This window comes from Zalophus californianus, chromosome 9, assembly GCF_009762305.2.
Source record: "Zalophus californianus isolate mZalCal1 chromosome 9, mZalCal1.pri.v2, whole genome shotgun sequence".
Taxonomy (NCBI): Eukaryota; Metazoa; Chordata; class Mammalia; order Carnivora; family Otariidae; genus Zalophus; species Zalophus californianus.
In genome coordinates this window covers 99,401,677-99,421,672 of record NC_045603.1, presented here as the reverse complement: position 1 = coordinate 99,421,672, position 19,996 = coordinate 99,401,677, and the positions used below count along the sequence as shown (strand labels likewise).

Sequence of the window (19,996 nt, the reverse complement as noted above, 5' to 3'; positions counted from 1 at the left end):
GCGGGGATGAAGTGCTGCAAGTGGGGGAGGGCAAGGAGGCGGGCCAGAGCAGAGGGAGAAAACCAGAACCCAGCAGATCACGCCCAATCCAAACCTTCATGGTGCTGTGTGCCAAGTGGAGGGAACAACCCGGCAGCTTAATCTGGTCCGGAGGAGGACCTCGACATTTTGGCACGAGGGAGGCACTGAAGGAGGACCCCACTCTTCCCAGGGACTGCGGGAGCGCCGTCCCTGGGCCTCAGTGGGAGCTTCTGGCCATTTTCGATGTGGCAGCCTCCATCTGCCGGGATAATGATGAGGCAGGTACAATCTATCTAGTACTCAGCCCCCAGACTCCCTATCCCTTCCTACCTCCGCTCAGACCCCGCAGCCTCTCTCTGCATCCCCTTGGCCTGATCTGGTAGGCACAGTGCTGATGCTTCTCCGTGTTTGACCAAATTCTCAAACAAGTCAAAGAGATTTGGATTTTTTGAACCTGGACCCCGGCTGAAACACAGAGCGGGTTGCTTCTTAGACACCTGGAGTGGCAGGGCAGGGAGGAGACTCGATACTTACTTGCCTCCCTCCCCCAATAGAGCGTGAGTCAAAAGGTCCTGGCGAGAGATGGGGCGAAGGGTGACAGAGGCTACAGGGAGGAAGTCGTGGGGGGCGCGGAGATGGAATCTGCCACGCCACTGCCGGGAGAGCTGCCCCGGAGGGGGTCAGGGGTGCAAAACTCCGCTGAGAGGCTCCACATTTCTCCTTGACCCCTAAGCGACACCCCCCATCCCCCACCCCCGCCCCGCGCCATTTCTCTCGATAGCAAATGGACGAAAGAAAGATGACTTAACTCGGTAAATTTAGAGAGAACGATCTCAGAACAAGTGGGGTCTAATGGGCAGCTAAAATTATCGCGAAATAAGAGATTTTGCCCCCTCCCTCCCATCCCTTCCTCGAATAATCTACGGGTGGGGGAGTGAGCGTCACTACTTTCGGAGCGCTACTAAGAGGTTTGTTTGTGGCTTGCCTTTTCTGCTTCCCCGCGCGGTCCCCGCGTGCAGACTGGTGGGGGCTGGATGGGTGCTCAGCTGCAGGGCCCCATCCTAGTTTGGAAGGAAGGGGCTTAGAAGTCGGTGTCTGGGTCAAATGGGAGTCTCCGATCCTTCCCTCTCTCCCTTCCACGTTCGCGTTCACTCTCACGCAAACACACACACACACACACACACACACACACACACACACAGGGCCGCCCCTTCCTTGGTCCCCCTGACCCCCGCCCCCCTACCTCTCTGACTTGCTGTCCTTGACCGCCTGCACAGCGTCCTGGGTACTGGTCCCTGAGAGCAGCGAGTTCGCTGGGGAGCGATTGTCCTTGGGCGTGTTCGTGTTGTGGGGTGGGGGAAGGAGTGACGGGTGGGCTTGATAGGAGGTGGGGAGAGATCTAGAGCTGGAAAGGTCTAAGGTTTGGAGGAGGAGTTTGCACATTAGACCAAAGCCGCCAGGGGGAAGGGGCAAGAAAGGCCCTTATGCCTAGAGAGGAAAATATTAAATAAAAAAAAAGAAAAAGAAGACCAAAAAGAAATTTTTCAAGAAAAAGAACAAATAAGACAGGCTAAAAACATGAACATGTAAAATGTAGTGAAAAGGTGAATATTTCGTTTTTTTCCTGGATCTCTAAAAGGGGGATACTGAAGTATATTATTAATTTGGAAGTTTTTGATGTTTTTCTTTAAAACAGAATAGGAGAAATGACCCCGTCGCCCCACTGCCCCCCCCCCCAGCCTCAAGCCGCAGGGGTGCAGGGACGCGGGCTGGCGAGACGGGCTGCGGCCGGGCGCGGGGGCGGGCGGCGCGGCGCGTAAGGGGTTAAGGCGCTGAGCGCGGAGCCATCTGGCCGGGTTGGCTGGTTATAACCGCGCAGATTATGTTCACGGGACTCAGAGTTGAAGGCTCCTCTCCCTACCGAGCAGCTCCGCGCGCGGCCCCGCGAGAGAGCCCGGCACAACTATTTTCTTGCCTTTCCTTTCTTTCTTTCTTCTTCTCTTTTTTTTCCCCTGCTGGGTAGTGGCGGCGGCGGGGTGGGGGAGACTTTGAATGACCGAGCTCGCGTCCACCTTTCTCTTCATGTCGACGTCCCTGGAAACAGTCACACGGATGCCATGGTTACTTCTGCCACGGTAAGGGGAGGCGGGCACGTTGGGTGGGCAGGCTCCAGGGTGGGGGGCTGAGTGGGGAGATTTTCCTGTGGACTAGCGCGGGGTCCCCAACTCTGCACCCCGCCCCCACCCCCGTCGCGCCGCGCTCACTCACTTTCCCGGGCTTGTGCCTTCCCTGAAGTTTGCGCTGGGATCTGCCCAGGCCGAGGCGCTACCGCAGCCACTCCCTCCCCACCACAAACACACACACACGGACACTCCTCCCCACCTCTTCTTCCGTCCCTCGGCTACCCGAGAAACCGCCCAATATCTGGGAAAGTGATCAGGTTTAAGGGACCTGGATTGGAAATGGGGGTGGAGGCGAGGGGAAATAGGGACGACGGAAGGGCAGAAAAGGGATTCAGCAGAACCGCCCCCCAACCCCCAACCAACACACGCGTCTGCTTCTGCAAGAGAGGGCTCCCCGCGCATCCTGTAACAAAAGGGGGTGGCAGACAGATCCCGCGCGGGGAAGACGGGAGCGTGCCGCGGCTGTTCCCCGGCACGCGCTCGGCGCCTGGCTCCCCACAGCGCGGGGTTCCCCGCACGCGTCCCCCTCCCCGGGTCTGGGAGTGGGACGGGGGAGGGGACTCGGAGCTGCGGACCTGGACGCTGGCTTCCCAGTTTGGGGAGTTGCAACTCCTCGCCTTGCGCGGCGTACCTGTCCTGGAGTACCCTGCCTCTTCGGAAAGCTTTTTTCGGCAACGGCCACGCACCCCGGGCTTGTGGTGGCCAGCGCCCACTCCGCGGCTACCCCACCCTGGGTCTCTGAGCAGATGTTGGAGCTCCGCGCGCAGCGCGCGCATCTGGGACCCCGCGGGGGAGCGGCAGGCACTCTGGCCCTGCAGTCCCTGGGGAATTCCTCGCGGCTTCTCCACGCCAGCTCTAGGAATTTGAGGCAGAGGTGTGGAAAGGCTGGAAGACCAGGGACCGGCAGAGCTAGGTTGGGGTCAGAAAGACCCTGAGTGGGCCAAATTACCCCATTGCCCCAAAGCGCTGCTCACACTCCAGATGAAATCTGGGACGCTTGGGAGTTGAAGGTCCGGGAAAGGAGGGGTTAGGGTGGGGGAGGGGACTCTGTTTGTTGCTTTCGGGCACAAGTGGGTGCCTGGAGAGGAGGCCCTGCTGTTTTGCCGGGGGTGGGGGGGTGAGTTTGGCTGCTGTGTACCTCAGTTGCGCTTCAAATGCATGGCGCTGAGACCCTCGCGCCGAACCGGGTGGGGTCTGCCAACTGGTAAGGAGTACCCTCTCCCCACCCCTGTGTCTGGGGGCACTCCAGGTGGAGGAGAACACCGACCTAGACCGCCTCCTTCCGACCTCTGGCGGCGGGTAGCAGGTTCAGAGTCAGAGGGGAGGCGCAGCCTAGAAGCAGCCTGAGCGCCGGGCTCAGAGCAGGAGAGCTGGGACACCGCGCTCGAGGGACTTGTTTAGGTGTGAGAAGAGATGAGGGCGGGAGCTGGGAGCGGTGGCCTAAACGGAGGTGGGTGTCCCTCCTGGATCCTCTTGTTTGTAACTCACCGATTGGAGAATATGCTGGACGACTTGCTTTTTCCATAAAGAGATGCCCTCTCCCACCCTCCAGAACAGAGAACAAGAAAAATATCTAAGCCCTCTGCCCTAAATGTCAGGAGGGGAGAAAGTTGTAACATAGAGGGAACTTTGCAATCTGTTCTGTTTTCCTACACTCAGAAATTCTCCAGCATATTCAGCTTGCCCCGTCCAGCCCCCAATTCCTTCCTTACATGTTGCACAAAGAAAGTTGAGGGGTAGAATTCAGGGGACAAAATCCAACCGCCTCTGCCTTGGGCTCAGACACTTAGACCTGGGTATGGTGTTGGGAGTTGGGGGGAGATGAAAAGAAAGGCTCTGTGAACAATGTTGGAGGAAAATAGGGAGTCTGTGGGCCTGCAGCAAGGAGAGTGTGAGATTTTGCGTTGTAAGGACTGGATTGAAGGTGGAAGTAGAGGATCCAGTTCTGTGTGAATGGGGTCTGCTTTCCTGTGGAGGGAGATCCAAGCCCCTTGGGTGCTCTATGTGGTCAGGGAAGGAGGTTTCTGGAAAGTCTCCGAACCAGGGTGTGTATTGTGGGTGGCCAGAGAGCTGGAGCTCCACCCTGCTCTGTGTGCAGTGGAGGTGCTTGTTTCTGAGGAGTCTGTTGGATGGGCATATGTGTGACTGGCAGGAGATGAGAGCATGTGGGAACATAGGTGTAGCTAATGAGAAATCTGTGCCTGTGAAGGGTGTTTGAGCAGGAGGAGAGGTACAGTGTGTTGAAGACAGATGGCTTGTGCATGCCTGCACAGATACATGGAGTGGGCGTGGTGTGGGAGGGTGGCTGTGTGTAGGAGCGAAAGGTGGACTGTGTCTGGAAGGTCGGGTTCCTGAGGATTACCAAAGGGATATGTGGGGCGGGAGGACTATTTGTGGAGAGCAAAGTGTGAACTTTAAGAGTGTGAATTGGGAAATTTGGCTAGGATGGCATTGGGGTATGCAGGGGATAGGAAAGTGGGCTCAGACACTCATTATGGAGAAACAAGGCATTTGCAAAGAAGGATGCTGGGTTGGTTTATGCCTTCTCCCCCTCCCTACCTCCTCAGAGAGGAAGGAATTGGAGAAGGCTTAGAATGAGGGGTGTACCTTTAAGGGGAAAAGTCCCGTGCATTGGCACTAGGTGAGGATCTCGGAGAATGTCTACTCAAGATTGGAGCTAGTGGAGGAATACATTTTGCACACCTGGTGGCAGAGACGCGTGTTATATTATGTTGGATGATGGGTTGCTTATTTAATAAACGAATCCATTGTCACCAGTTAATATTGATTATTAATTAAAATTTATGGAATGCCTACGGGATGCTGAGTCCATTGCTGGGTACTGGGGCATGGCACAGTGCCCTGGAAAAATTCCTTCTTGGACTCAGCTGATTGCTGCAGTTTTGCCAAGAGGAACGAAGAGAGCTGGATGCTAGTTGAGGCTTCTTCAAGAACTATAATTCAGTTTCTAGAGATGTTTATGGATTTTGGGGACCAAAGGGAAGCTGACTTGAAATGTATCTGTGGTTATGTAAAAAGGGGACATAAAGAGAGGAGTGATGTATGGTTTTGTGTGTTGGGGAGGCGGCTGAAGGGTGTTACTGTCTCTTGTAGGGGGTGTGAGCTGGCAATTCGGGGTGGGTGCTGCAATTCAGATCAGAATGCAGGTCCTGATACATTGGAGAATTGAGTTTCTGGGAATGTGCAGGACTCACTAGCAGGAATGAGACTTGATATGTGGAGCTGGTGAGGGAGAAGCTGGTATCAGGGAGGATGTGGGTTGGGAGTGTTTGCTCACCTTTGATGTTTTCTGGGCTGTGAGCATACAGCTAACCCGGTGTGCATGTATGTGCTAAGCACACGCACGCATGCGCACACTGTGAGGCTGAGGTTAAGTTAGAGAAAGCTAGCCTGAGGGCAGGAGGCATATATGTTCTGGCCCTCGTGAGGGGGTAGGGCGTATGTTTTTGCAGGAATTCTATGTGCCTGAGGAAAGATGAAAATTGTCCTGGATGATCAGATGTGTATTTAAAGTATAAAAGGTATACATAGAACAAGAGCTATAGGCTTCCGGGAGCATCTGGGGAATGAAGGAAAGGTGAAGTTGGTGGTGTTCTTACCTTAAGACAGCTAGTGAGGTAACTGCATCAGTGCAGGAGGAGGGTGTGCTTTTGGCTGCACATACCTGCTTACCTGGACCAGGTGATAGGGAACCTCGTTTATTAGGTTCTAATCATGCGAGGGCACATCATTGGGGAGACTTTATTTGAGTCCTAACATTTTTAATTTTATGACATCGGAGCTGTGTCATTTTGAGGTCCCACCTCATTTTTAGGTGAAATTCATCCACGTAAGAGAAAGTTGATAAAGGCTTGGACCATTGGTCAGCAGATCCGGTAGCACATATTTCTGAAGATGGTGGGAATGCCTTGATTCTAGTTCAGCTGTGCCCCTCTGGGGCAGTGTGACTTTGGGAGAATGTCCGAATCTCAGTAATGACTCAATGAGGAGAAAAGTTCACTCTTCTTTTTCCCCAAAGCTTTGTGTGCTTAGGAATACAAAGTTTTACTCAGAGATGAAGTCTTGTTGAATACAGGAGCTATCATGTCTGTGAACCACAGTAAAAATGGGATCTGTACCCCTTCCCAAGTTGGCAAAATAGTCTTAACACCCACTGCATGTCTACTGTTCACACACTGTGCAAAAAGAACTTCTATAACTGCTTCAGTTTACTCACCCAATAAACGAAGGCAACCTAGCCTAGATGGCAGTTGATGGGAATCTGTATTCATAAAAAGTCCTTGAACTATTCCAAAGAAAGGTGACCCCCAAATCAAGGTTCTTAATTATCAGAGAACATTTGCCTGTTCCTTGACATGAGCTATGTAGACCACGACACTAAAAGAAATGTGACTTAGGAAACAGAGGAAATGGTGACGGTCCTTGGCATATTTGAATAAAAGAGAAGAAAAGTCCAGCCATCCTGGGTTGCTGTGAAGGTCTGTTTTTCTCTAGATCGTGGGTCCTTGGAGGCAAGAGCCTGCCTGGTTAGAGGCTTTGGGTTTGCGGAGTGCCATGCGCCCAACACAGCACGTTGTTCCAGCGCCTTCCCCCAGAGACAGAAATGGAGGCCCAGAGAGGCACGGGAATCCACTGAAGCCTCCAAGTCCTCCCAGCAGTCAGCACGCGCTGTCAACTCCTGGCTCAGAGTCAGACTCCCATCCTTGAGTTCAGTGGCCATAAATAGTCAGGAGCTAAGCTATTTCCATGAGGCACTAAACCAATTCTGTTGCTTTTCTTGGCGAGATTGGGCCAATTAAGTTGATTGGAAGAGGTCACTGCTGATGGGTCTCACATTCCCCAGGCGGGACAGGCCAGCGGAGTTTAATTACATAACATTTCCCATCCCTGCAATTCCACTCCCAGATGGATCAGATGTTCAGGCCTCTCCACTTCCCCTCCATTCAAGACGACTAACGGAGCGGCGGCTTCTGCTCCAGGCGTCTCCAGACCTTTTCCTGAGCAGTTCCAGTGCTCTGGCCCCAACCGGAGGGAATATAAATCCGCAAGTTGGCTGAAGGGAGAGAGGGGAGTCAGGCCGACACAGAAGATCTTTAAAACCCACCACCCTGCCTGGAGACCTTACCAGCTGCTGTTTCACTCTTTAATGAGGCAGGCAGTTTCTGGTGGTGGAGGTGTTGAACTAATGACCGTTGCTAGGGTTTTAGGTTTAGTTGTATTTAAAATCGAGGCCGTTGGAGAGGGACCAAATCTGCTGGAGACAAGCGTAAGCCCCGTGTGGTGCTGCTGATAAGGTCTGTGGATATACTTTGTGCATGGCCGGACGTGTGCAGAGCGAGAGAGGAGCACGGGATATGTGTGTGCATGCTGGGGGACACGAGAGCTCTGGAGTGGCCCTGGGTGGGCAGGAGGCATTTGCAGAGCTTATGTCACGGGTGGGAGGTATATGGCTGCCTGGCTCAGATTAGACAGTCATCGTATTGCTTCTTGCAGAAGGGCCAGCTTGTGGGAAAAGTTGGTAGCAGCTTCTTTCAGATCATTCGTATATAAAGATGTGTGAACTTTTAAGAAGAATGAGGCCAGCATAGATGGTATCTTGCTCTTGCCTGGACAGATTTCTATTAAGATCAAGGCTGGGCAAAGGTAAACCTTACAGAGAACTCACTTTAGAATGTGTGAAAACCCATGTGGATAGCCCAGGATCTTTAAAGCATTTTTTGTTGTTCATAGTTTTCTTTAACTCAGCCTTTCATTCTACCTAAAAAAGCCAAGGAGCGAGAGAGTGCATGCATCCCTGGATAATCAGAATGCGTTGGCTGTTTCATGTCCTCATCTATGCCGTGGTTCTTCTTAAGCAGTCTTAACTGGGAACTGCCAGAGGCTGGCTATGGCTCTCGGCATCCTCATAGGACAAACCTCTGAGGATAAGTGTGATTTAGCTGGGGAAAGAACAGATACTGAAGTGAAATTTGGTGTGGTCTGTTGTGATTGCTCACTTTTTTGACAGCATTTTTAGAAAAGACCCAGATCTTTTATGGATTTGTTCAGTCAGGGATTTTTGAAAATCTTAAGGTTCCCATTCATTTAAGGCCAGAGCTGTAGGAGTAAACAGTAGCTTACTGATCTCAAAAGATCTCAGTCCAGTGAGGTAATGGCAGGCAGCACAAGGCAGCAGAGAGCCTGCTGACTTGGAGGGAGGGGATCACTCTTGAGACTGAGCTCTGTCACTAACCAGCTGTTGTTATGTGCCTCTTGGCGTTCTCGCTAGGCCTTGATTTACCCATCTGTAAATGAGGAGCTTGATTTAGAAGATCTCCAAGTCCCATTCCAGTTCCACCATCCTGGGATTCTACAGTGGCCCCATCCTCCTACACAATCCGTGCCTTGCTTAGAGTGCATCTTGGCACACCCTAAATGAACTCCCGCTTTTTATCTTTGGGGAATGGCTTAGTCAAAGGCAGAAAGGCATGCAAAGAATTTGCCATAGTGTTTTGTTTTGGCCAAGAATGCTCGTGAAGTTGGCTTACCCTGCACGGTGCATACAGAGTTGAGAGGGGTTGGGTTTGGCTTTCGGTTAGGCCTGATGCTAATCATCCAGTTTCTACACGAGTGCCTTTTAGTGTCAGTGTTTCTGACTAAGACAAGTACCCACCTTTAAGATGATTGATGAAGATAATGATGCTGATGATAGTTAATATTTGAGTACTTACTGGGTACTAGGCATTATTACAAATACTGCATGGCATTATCTCAATGGCCAGAAAATCTCATTTCCAGATGGGAAGACTGAGGTTACCCGACATTGAGGGATATGTTTACAGTCATATAACTAGATGTTGATGTGCTGGCTTTCTATCCTGAAGCCTGTGGCCATCCCAAGTCCATCCATCACCTGTCAGTCAGATTGTGTTTTCTGCCTTCTGTGAGGTCATCCAGATGAGAGATTGTTTGATAGGCCTCTGCAAAGTTTGTCACCCCACAGGGTGACCTGCTCCACTGGAAGGTTCATTTTCATGTGCAAGACAAATGTTGAGGCTTTTTAGCCACCTGCTGGCAAGCATGTGTCAGATCTGTCTTAGCTCCCATTGGCCCTCCCCCTTCACTTCCCGTTCTGTTGACAAGGGAATCTGCCCTTCCAGAATGGCGGTATTCATTTAAGCCACAATTGCCTCCTTGTAAACTCTATAATATTGGAGCTGGACATCTGGTTTTGATCCACACGCCCACGAGAGGTAGTAGGTCCCAGCATTCTTGAGTCCTGCCATGAGGGTTGCACAGAATCAAAGTAAAAGAGAATCTGCATGGAGAACACGAGGGTCCTTAAGAATTTGGAAAATGGTCTTCCCTAATAGGCTCGGGAACTCCCTCCATTTACACCAGGGCCAAGGTGGATGTAGATTTCTTGCTGAAAGTTTGGGGGAGAGGTTGCTGCTAAGGACTGGGATCCCCAGGCTCTGTTTGATGCAGAGCAGTTGGAGACCCCCAGCCCTGGCACTTGCCTGCCTCATGCCCCTCTCTGAGCAGTACCAGAAGTAGGGAAACGAGAGGGGTGCTTGGGGGTGCATGTTGCCATCTCTGAAGGCTGTGACTGGAGGCTCTTATTCTTCCTTCTCCCTCCGCTGATTTCCCCATCACCACTCTCACTACATCTTCAAGGCAATTAATGAGAATGACTTTGTTCTGTTGCTGAAAGATATTTGCAATGTGCAGATAACTATAGAATACTAACCTAAGGCCTGTGAGATTGTAGGTGCTCAAAAATATGTGTTTATTTTATTCAAAATACCTTTTCACATGGGGTGGTCCTTTTTTTTCTGTATAAGAGGACATAGCCCTTTTATTATTTATTTATTTATTTATTTATTTATTTATTTATTTATGATAGCCAGGTCCTGGCAATGTACGGCCCCCTTCCTTCTGTTTCTAGATCTCAGTCCCTAGAATTAAAAAATATCCTCCCCCACGGGCTCCAAATTATCCCTTAGGGAATATGTGTCGCGTTTGTAGTCTGAGATTATTTTCATACTGTGTCTAGCAGACCTGCTACTCTGCGTGGTTCATAGGGCATGTCCCTTGCTTCCACTGGGTCCTGGAGGAGAATGCAGCTCTGGGGATCACCTGCATGCCATCAAGTGTGTCCCACAATTGGGAAGGAGCCAAGCTCTCCTGACACCTAGCTTCTACCTGAAATAGATTGCACCATCTCTTCTGGCAAAGAACTCAAACTAGCTACGTGACCTTGAGCAAATCACCCTCCTTCCTTGGGCCTCTGTTTCCCCTTGTGGAAAAGGAGTGGGCTGGACTTGCTAGAAGGTCAAAAGACCCCACCAGTTGTGACAGTTCACATATTCTGTGATTCTGCCTCTCCCTAAGCCTCACTGCGGCCCATGCCTGGGATTTCCAGGTATCCCTGCTGGCCTGCAGGACTTATGTGCAGAAACGTGGAGGGGGTGGAGGAGGGAATTAAGTTATGTGATGCCAGATAAGTTATTGAACATATGGATGAGTGTATGTTTATAAAGTGCTGAAGAAGCAGGCTTGCCAGATTTGTGGCAGATCTTGGATTGGAAGTTGGGAGCATAGGGAGAGGTTTATATGGGCTAAAACTGTCTGTGGGTAGCAGACTTTAGTAAGCTCAATCAGAAGGATCCTGAGCTTGGAGCAAGAAGACCAAACTCCACCCTTAACTCCAGCAGAGATGAACCGTGCAATTTTCAGGGGTCCCTGAGCCACACCAGGTTTCACTTTGTTCAGGTGTTAAGTGAGTTGAGGACTACTAGCTTTGGTGATCCCTGGAGTCTTTCCTGCCTCATCCTTTATTGTGGGAATTGGGGATTAGTAGAAGAATCTGGATGGCTGGATCCATAAGGGGATATGGCTTAAATGTAAAGGGAAATGTCCTCTCATTACAAGATGTCACAAGTGGCAGAAATATACATCTGTTCTTGAGTTTGAGATGGCCCTGGAGGATATGTTCTGTCTTTAGAATGCCCTCCCCTCCCTCCTCACCAAGGATATGGAAGTCATCCTTCACATCTTTGCTCCGCCAATACCTTCTCTGGGAAGCCTCCCTGCATTCCCCCTGAGAGCCCGTGCCTCTCTCCCCAGCCTCCCTGGGTTATAGCACTTAGCAGCCTGAGTTTTATTTGCATTCCTACTTTTCACTAGAATGCGAGTTCTGCGTAGAAAGGATCTAGACTTTTCATCTTTGTGTCCCCCAACACCTTGAGCAGTGTCTGCTACAGAAATGTGTCGGTGAATGAGTGCACGACAGATCAGCTGTGAGGCCGGACCGTGCAACGCTAAGAGCCAGGCTCAGAGAGGTGATGCACCTGGACAAGGGTCCAGAGCTGTGTCCTCCGTGTCTCCTTTTGGCCTTTCCCAAGGCTGAGGTCATGACGCTCACTGCCTGCTCACTGGGAAAGGCTGTTCCTGCTCCCCTCACAGACTCCCCACTCCATGTCTTAGAGTGCCAAGCTCTTCTGCAAATTTGGGCTCTTGGTCACAGGTGAGCTGGGTGTCACTGCATATGAATTAGGACAATCCATCTCTAGACGCTTGGAAAATACATGTGTAAAGGTTATTTGATAAACATCGTGTTGGTTGCTGCTAAGTATCAGGCCCTGTGCTAGATGTTGGAAAAGATGCAAGTCAATGCCTCACCCCTGACCTTGAGGATACAGGAGCTGGTGAGGGAGACAGGGGTTCCATCATTATGCTCCAGGGAGGAGCAGTGTGAGCATGGAAGATCAAGTGCAGGGCTCCTGACCAGAGTGTTGTTCCTTAGTGTGAATGATGATTGGGAATCCTCTTGGTCAGGAGCACTCTTCCCTCCTGCAGGGCAGTGGCTTTCTCATCCCTGAGTTCCCAAAGCTCCACCAAAGCTCTGGCGGTGGATGCTCAGAGTTCACTGGGATGTGTGTTCCCCATGGTTCTTCATGGGGAGAGTTTGGGGCGGGTGCGTGTTGTCCAAGTGTTGGGGCTTGGTAGGGGTGTAAGGGTGTGTGCTCACAGGTGGGCTTTTCAGAAGTCTCCCTGCTCCTGGCTTCAGTCCGCTCAGACGGGGGAGGTGCATCTGCGTGAAGCTCACCGCTTCTCCCTGTAGCCTCCACGCATCGCTACCGCCTCTGTGACCACTTCTGACACAGGGACAGACTGCCATCTACTGTCCAGTCTGTCCTTCGAGTCCCTCCTGCTCAGTGAGAGCCTCAGCATTTTTTTTTTCCACATCCTGTTTTTAACTGGTCCAGATACCAGGAGAAATAGAAGAGACAGCAGATCCTTAGTAATACTTTCTTTGGAATTTATAAGGGGCCTTTAAAAAAAAATAACACATTTGTTAGATGTTTCTCTTAGCCACTAAACAAAAGTGTTACTTTAAGAGAGCCTCCTGCCTTGCCTGATGCATCTTAGCCACCATGCTGGGCACCATGGGGAGCACCAAGGGGTGAAAGGAACGGGCCCTACTTTCAAGAACCTTGCAGTCTGGGAGTCTGGGGCAGAGGCAGACAAATAGACCAGTGGGAGTGGGGACGGGGGGCAGGATGTGTTTGGTAAGTGGCACATAAGTGGCAGGGACCACGGGGGCTTTGAGAATCTGGAGGAAGGAGGAGTCCTTGTAGGCTGGACTGATTAGAAAGACACGTGGAGCAGCACGACCGACCGGGTCTACTTCTAGCAACTCCCGGGGTCAGGGAGAGCCTCCTGAGGGAGACGCCTGGTGTCGTGGCACGGGCTCTGAACTGAGACTTCTGGGACCTACAGGGCCACCTTGTGCCCTGAAGCTGTTGGGCTTGCTGTCCGAGGGCCATCCCATCCCCGATCCTGCCTTACATGCCACGCTTGCACACGATGGGGGGTGGCTCCTGGGTCCAATCTGTCAAGAAGCAGCAGCAGCAGAGCCCCACTTGGATCCTGTGCTGGGAGGGGCACCTCAAGATGAGCCTGCCTGTCCTGTGGCCCCACACACAGTGGGAGGTACCCAATTCCCCAGAGGAGTCATGGGGGTGGCGCGAACACAACGCGAGGGGGTGGATGGCTTCGTGAGGTGTCTGTCACATTTCTCCCCTCCGTCCCTCTCCTGGACCTTCCTTCTGAAGATCCATCAGCTCGTGGCACTTGAGTCAAAGATAGCAACCCCTCCCCCTAAAAAAACCTGCGTCCATCCCCTAGCATTGGTCACAGCTCCGGTGTGGGATTCCCTTGCTCTAGAATTCAGCTTTTGCTTCTAAGAAGTTGTCATTGTTGCTGTTGCTAACTATCGGTGAGTTTTCGATGGCTGTGGATTAAAATGGGAAAAAGTTGTTTTCATCACTCACCCTCATACTCTTCTCTCTCTTTCTTAGCATTTAAATGATCACCAAGGAAACGTTCAGTTCATTTCATGTTCTTGTGTCTTGGGTGTATGTGTGTGCGTGTGTGTGTGTGTGTGTGTGTGTGTGTGTGTGTGTGGCGGGGGAATAAGAGAGAAAGATATTTTAGATTGTGGTCTATTAGCAAGTCTAGGAAATCAAGTTAAGTGTGGTTGGGTTACTGGCAGAGAGACCTCAGCTTGTCACTCTAATCCTCTGACATTCCCCTTTTACTTTTTGGCTCTTGTACGAATCGGGAATATGTCTTCCCAGCGCCCCCTTCAGTGTTTACATCTCCTTTTGGGGGCTGCCGTATAAAGTTACCGTCTGTCTGCTGCAAGTCTCCCGAGTCATTTGAGGGACCACTCGACAGAGGCACCGTCGAGGATAGAGCCATTCGAGAAGGTCCGATTTTTTACTAAAATGGGAAAAAATGTGAGGGGTTTGGAAAAGGATTCCAGTTGTTTTTCATGTGTTTTCCTGGGGCACAGGGATGTCTGAGACTCTTGTCCAAAGAGAAACGGTAAGCAGGGGCTACAATAGAGATAGAAAAGAAATTTCCTCCGACATCAGCCAGTGTGGAGGGAGATCATCAGTACCAAGCTAAACAACTCCAGGAGATAGCGGGGAGGCTTTCTGAAGGCCTGTGATGTGATTTGTCAGCATCCGTGAAAGCAGGAGGGGCTGAGGGGGAAGGGAGTTCCAGGTGAGGAAGCAGGTGGGAAGGTGAGAAGAACAACAGTCAGAAGAACTGAAAGAAGCCTGGGTAGGTGGTGCACAGAGCAGCCTGGGATGATGAGTACAGAGAGGTGTGGAGTAGGCAGGAGCCAAAGACAGGGGGCTCCCTCTTTACCCCAAGGGTGATGGGGCACTACTGAAGACTTGGGGTCAGCCCTGGAGAGGACCCAGTCAGGCTTTGGCTTCAAAAAAACTCACTCTGGCTGCAACATGGAGGCTGGCTCTTAATTTATAGCTGTGCAATGAAAGAATGACCGTTGGTTGGATTGATGGAAGAATGAATGAGTGAGGGGATGAATGAATGAAATGCAGAGCGGGAGCATCAGGCCTGATGTGGGCTCTGGCTACTCTGACTCGTGCTGGATGGGGGAAATGATGCCAGCCCGGGAAGATGGGAAGACAGGGGGCCATGCGCTGATCGGAGTGGCTTTGACTGCAGGGAAACAAGAACTAGACTAGGAACTCGTAATGCTCAGAGTTTAGGGTGGTTGGCAGGTTTTCTTTGTCTATGCATTTCCATCCGATTTTGATTTCATTTACCTTCAAGAAAGAAGGTGGCCTTCAGAGTGGCGGCCCGGAAAGTGTGGAACTGTGACTCCAGAGGGGGCCATTTGCCCAGACCTTTTCACAGGTGCAAAGTGGAACGTGAACAGATGCTAAGGTTTCTGGGTCCCAGATTCCTGAACATCAGATCCACCTATAGATGATTCCTATGGGTGTGTGTGTGTGTGTGTGTGTGTGTGTGTGTGTGTGTGTTTCAAAATCTCCTGAAAATACCCAAATCTACAGAACCTCTTTGCCAGTACTGGATCTGTACAGAGTTACTTGCAAGGTGACACTGTTTTTAGGATATTATAAGGAGAGTGTGTGTGACAGTGACCCAGACGGACACATGGCACACCACCTAGCAACTTGGGATGTGGGAATGCCAGAACTCCACTTGGTAAAGCCAAAGGAAGCCCAGGAGAACCTCAGATGTCATCTCGAAGGGCTTTGCTCAACAGAGACACCCCCATCCCATGTTCTTGCCGTTCTGATCTCACTTTGCACTTGAAGATCTTTTAGCTTTGGCTCAGTGGTTGCTCTGGATGATACTCAGGCCAACTGAAGTTGAATATCTAGGGTTGGGACAGAGGCATCTGTACTTTTTAGTGTTCACCAGGTGATTCCAACAGGCAGCCAAGGTTGAGAACCACTGGCTCACCGTACCTGCTCACGCTGCGCCATCTGTGCCCCTCCTCAGCCTTGGTGTCCTTGGGAGAGTTCCTCACCTAGTGAAGGATGGTTAACGAATTTGGGCTGAGCTCTCCTACTCCCTAACTACCTCTTATTTGCTTTAGAAACGGGATGCCAGGAGGGCAGATCACGGGTCATCAGCGGATTGTGAAGCACCCCACCACCCCCATCTACTGGCGGGGGTTTTGAGGATGGATGGTGCAGAGCAGGAGAAAGGAGCAGAGACCAGCATTCCCATGACATGAACGCTGGTGCAGGCACTTTTGTAAATGTCATCTCATTAGTTTCCCCAACAGCCCTCAGAGGCAGATATTATACCAGGTTTCCACCGTGCCTTTAAGATGCAGAATGGTTTGTGGTCTCTGAATGATCAGATTTCTTGTACTGGTTCTTCCTGGGAAAGTGCATACCAGTCAGAGACCCTCCTCCAGGCTTAGCTGGGGATCAGAGCTGCTGATTTCTGCAGTGATGGCTCAGGGGGAAAGGAAGCACCTCTCTCCCCTCTCACTCTGCAATCCAGCCCAAGTGCCAGTCTTGGGATGGGGCTTCCAGGAGGTGCAGCCTGAGGCCATACCTTAACCAGCGGCTCTCTGTGTCCAAGAAAGTAGTTGTTCTCTCCCTTGACATGTTCTTGTTGGGAAGCCAGGGCTCCCAGGAGATCCAGGGAGCAGAGAGTCAGAGAAGGAAGCTAAAAACCAAGGTTTGAAAACATGAATAAGGTCTGAAAAAGTTATGTTTCCAACCACATATTCCTGAATTTAAAGTGGACCATCTGGAATCATCAAGTCTCTGGGTTTCTCATTTTCAAAAAGATATTACTGGGTATGCTGTCAGGCATGCTGGGGCTGGACATCTAACACCCATTGCTAAATGCATGCTTCCGTAAACGTTTTGGACCTGGGGTTCTCTGGATGGTGGAGAGCAGCCTGAAGGGGGTTTAGGAACTATGATGCAGTGGAGTGAGCCACATTGACCAGATGTGAAGACTGGGAAGGGGGTTCACGGGAGGAGGGCAGACATTGGTGTGACCGTGATCTGCAGCACTGGGCAGTGAGGTGGGGACAGGCCTCATCTTGCACAGGGGACTGCCGAAGGATTGCACTGTCCCAGCCAGAGACAAGCCCTGCAAAGAGCAGTGGAGGCAGGAAGCCCAGGGCTGTCTCTCTCTGGGTATCAAGTGGATGGAACTGAAGTCATTCTTGGCATATATAGCTGTCACCACCCCCCCTCAACCCAGCAATCACCTTCAACAGTGGCTTTTTTTTTTTTTTTTAAGTCAAGGGACAGGAATGTTTCAAAGGAGAGAGATGAGCTGAAGCATTTATTTCTGGACTCGAGGCAATTTATTTTGTTTTCCAAAATCCAGTCTAGACCATGTTCATAAGGGAACATGATCTAAGTAGAAAGTTGACACTAGTGTTGAAGAATATGAAGTACATTTGGCAGTAAGAGCAGGTAAGAGTGGTCCTCTGAAGTCCCCCCTGTAGGATTATGCACAAGAGCTTCAGGAGAAAATGCTCCTCAGGCTATTTCTGCCTTAGAGGGAATGGTGAAGGAATGTAAACCTCATTATGGGGAACTATATTGAGAACTAACATTTAAGCAAGAGGACCCAGTTCTGTTTCCACTTCTGTCAATCACTAATGGTCACAACCTCTTGGAGCCTTAATTTCCTCTTTTGTAAACTGGGATAATAAACCCTACCTACTTAAGATAATTAATGCGGAGTTGCAGATTGAGATAATGCATAGGAAAGTGTTTTGCAAGCTGTAAATTACTTTACAAATATATGTTACGGTTTAAACTGGTATATTCTTATGCTAATAGCACATTGTTCTGTTTGAAAGATGGCTCTCCTCCTCCGAGTCAGGCTGGGGAACTTCCAGAAGAAGACCCTGCAGCCCCTAGGAGTTCCTGCAAACCTTGGGAGTCTGGGAGGTAGCCTTCAAGGGGCACCAGGAGAAATGGGAAGAAATATCCCAGGTGCGGCTTGAAAGAATCGATGTATTACTTTACGTCTTTCTGATGCTGTCACCTGGGGTATAAGTTCAGGGTCCTGCCATTTGTGAGGGGCAGCTGGTGGGACAGAATGTTGAGTGTGGACACGCATAGTCAAAATGTTGTCCAGGAAATTTGAGTCTATTTCAGTAGGTTGCCTACCCCTTCCGCAAGGCCAATCACCCAGTTTGTGTCCAGCTGCTTGCTCGGTGTGATACTCCCTCCGCAAGGACACGTGTGTATCTGCCAAACAGAACTTACTTTCCAGCACCATCATGGATCTGGCTGCAGAGCTCATGGCTGACCTGCCCTTCTGATGTATCTTCTTATCACTGTGAAAATCTCCTTAAAACGTCCTATTCTCATTTTGTGGATGAAGCACCTTATATTTTTGAGATTATGAAATATTCACAGTCCCCTTCTGATTGCTTTTTTTTTGCCCATAATTCATTTTCTTGATTGATTGTATATACATAAAATAGAAAAATAGAAAAATGATATTCCAAAGAATTCTGCCTCTCACTCATTTTTTTTTATTTTTCTTCTAACAGCTTCCTTGGGTTTGAGTTTTTCTGGTACCAATTTGCTGTTTTGCTGGTTATGATTTTCGGGGCTCGATCCCAGGACCCCCGAGATCATGACCTGAGCTGAAGGCAGACGTTTAACTGACTGAGCCACCCAGGCGCCCCTATGTGTATAGATTTGATACAGGAGGAGGAGATCTGCAGGGGGTACTCGGTCTGCCATCTTGAAAGGGATACCCTTCAAAGTTCTCAGAAAGCTTCTGCCAGCAGAAACATCAAAGCCCATCGCTGCAGTGGAGGTGGTGGGGGTAACAGCTAGACCACTTAGCTCAATGCTTGCCCCACAGCAGGAGGGTTGGTGCACAGGCAGAACTGTACTCTTAGCTGTATATTATTGTCCTTAAAAGTAGACCATCACCCCGGTTTTAAATCCCGGCTTCACTTCTTAGCTATGTGGTCTTGACAGTATCGCTAAGATTCAGTCGGCTTTCTTCAGTGTGAAAGGACATCATCACATTGTTGGAAGGACGACGTGAGACAGTATGTGGCGCTCTGAGTCTGGAACATGGTCAAGGTTCAATAAATGTTAATTATGACTATCATGATTTTATCTTGAATGCTACTAATTAAGCCGAAGGAAAAAAAATAACTAGACACAGTGCCATCTTGGGGACCTAAAAGCAGGCACTGCAAACGGGTTTCCTAAGACCAAGGATCCTGGAGGCCATTCTCATGCAGGATCATGTGGCTCTGCTCTCTATGCATCCGTACCGCCCACTGTTCTAGGCTCAGCAACTGACTGTCCCAGGGCCCCAATCTCAGATTCCTTAGAGAGAGATCCTGATTGGCCCAACTTGAGTCAGAGGTTCGTGCTAGTTCATTAGCCACGGCCCGGGGAGCGGGGTCATGTCATGTAGTCCATAAATAACCTCAGAAGCCCAGCCTTTCAACAAGGGGCAGCTGTTCTCAGAGCATAGGCTTGTGGACTGAGCATTTACCCCCCCAAGTTATCCTTTAAAATGGTCAATAAATCATGGCAGAACTGAAAACAGCAGTGAGGCCTGTGAGGATTCTCAGGTGAGGCTAGATGGGGACAGTCGGAAGAGACCAGTCTCTTCTGGGCTGCTCACGGCGCCTGTGCCGAACTGTAGGGCAGAGCCTCTCCCTAGGAGCATCCGCACCAGGGAGGAGAAAAGCAGTTAACAAAATGCAGACTAATATGACAAATGAGCAGATCACACAGAGCATCTTGTTAGGAAAAGGACCGCTCGACGTGTTCCTGCAAGACTCTTGCTGAGCCTCAGGCCCTGCTCAGGACCATCCCTGGTCTTTATCTTTGGGTAACAATTCAATCAGGGCCTTTACCTGAGTTGACAAGCATGAAATGAATTCTGCTTATAGTTTAGAAAGGCTTGGTGAGGTTTGGTTAGTGGGGGTTCTCCCCCTCTCCCTCACACGTGCCGTGCAGCACTGGGAGCCCGGGGCTTGCCTTCTCGATGCTCAGCTTCCCTTCCCAAATACAGATCTCAGCTTTCCCCTCTGAAGATTCCTGGGGCTCTCCTCATAAAGTCAGAAAATGCAGCGCCTCACTGTGTACAAGGAGTTCTCAATTGTGTGAACCCTTTACTTTTAATTCCCTGCATTTTCTAAGCTGAACACGGAATCAAACAATGAAGGCCTTAAGAATATCCAAGACAGCAAAGATTCAGATCCTTAAACCCTAGGCAATTAAGATAACCAGTTCTGATCCCCAAGGAGAGTTTTTGATGGGATAATTTTGTTCAAGATTGATTTGCATATGGGGTTAGCTTTCCCTGCGCAATTCCAATCCCCCCCTGGCAAATCGACAAGACGCCTAGACATAATTACCCCCATTTTACAGATGGCGAAACTGAGACTCAGAGAAATAAAGTGGCTTGCCCAG

At 50.3% G+C, this 19,996-nt stretch overlaps 1 protein-coding gene across 1 annotated transcript in view; it reads left to right on the top strand.

The window, feature by feature from the left end:
- The first annotated feature begins 1,933 nt into the window (after positions 1 to 1,933).
- The window catches only part of NTF3 (neurotrophin 3), a 67,527-nt gene continuing 49,464 nt past the window's right edge, over positions 1,934 to 19,996 (top strand). Inside the window, exon 1 of the mRNA XM_027594582.2 lies at positions 1,934 to 2,156. Coding sequence (XP_027450383.1) covers positions 2,139 to 2,156 — 18 coding nt within the window. The 5' untranslated portion in view covers positions 1,934 to 2,138. The remainder of the gene's footprint in view (positions 2,157 to 19,996) is intronic.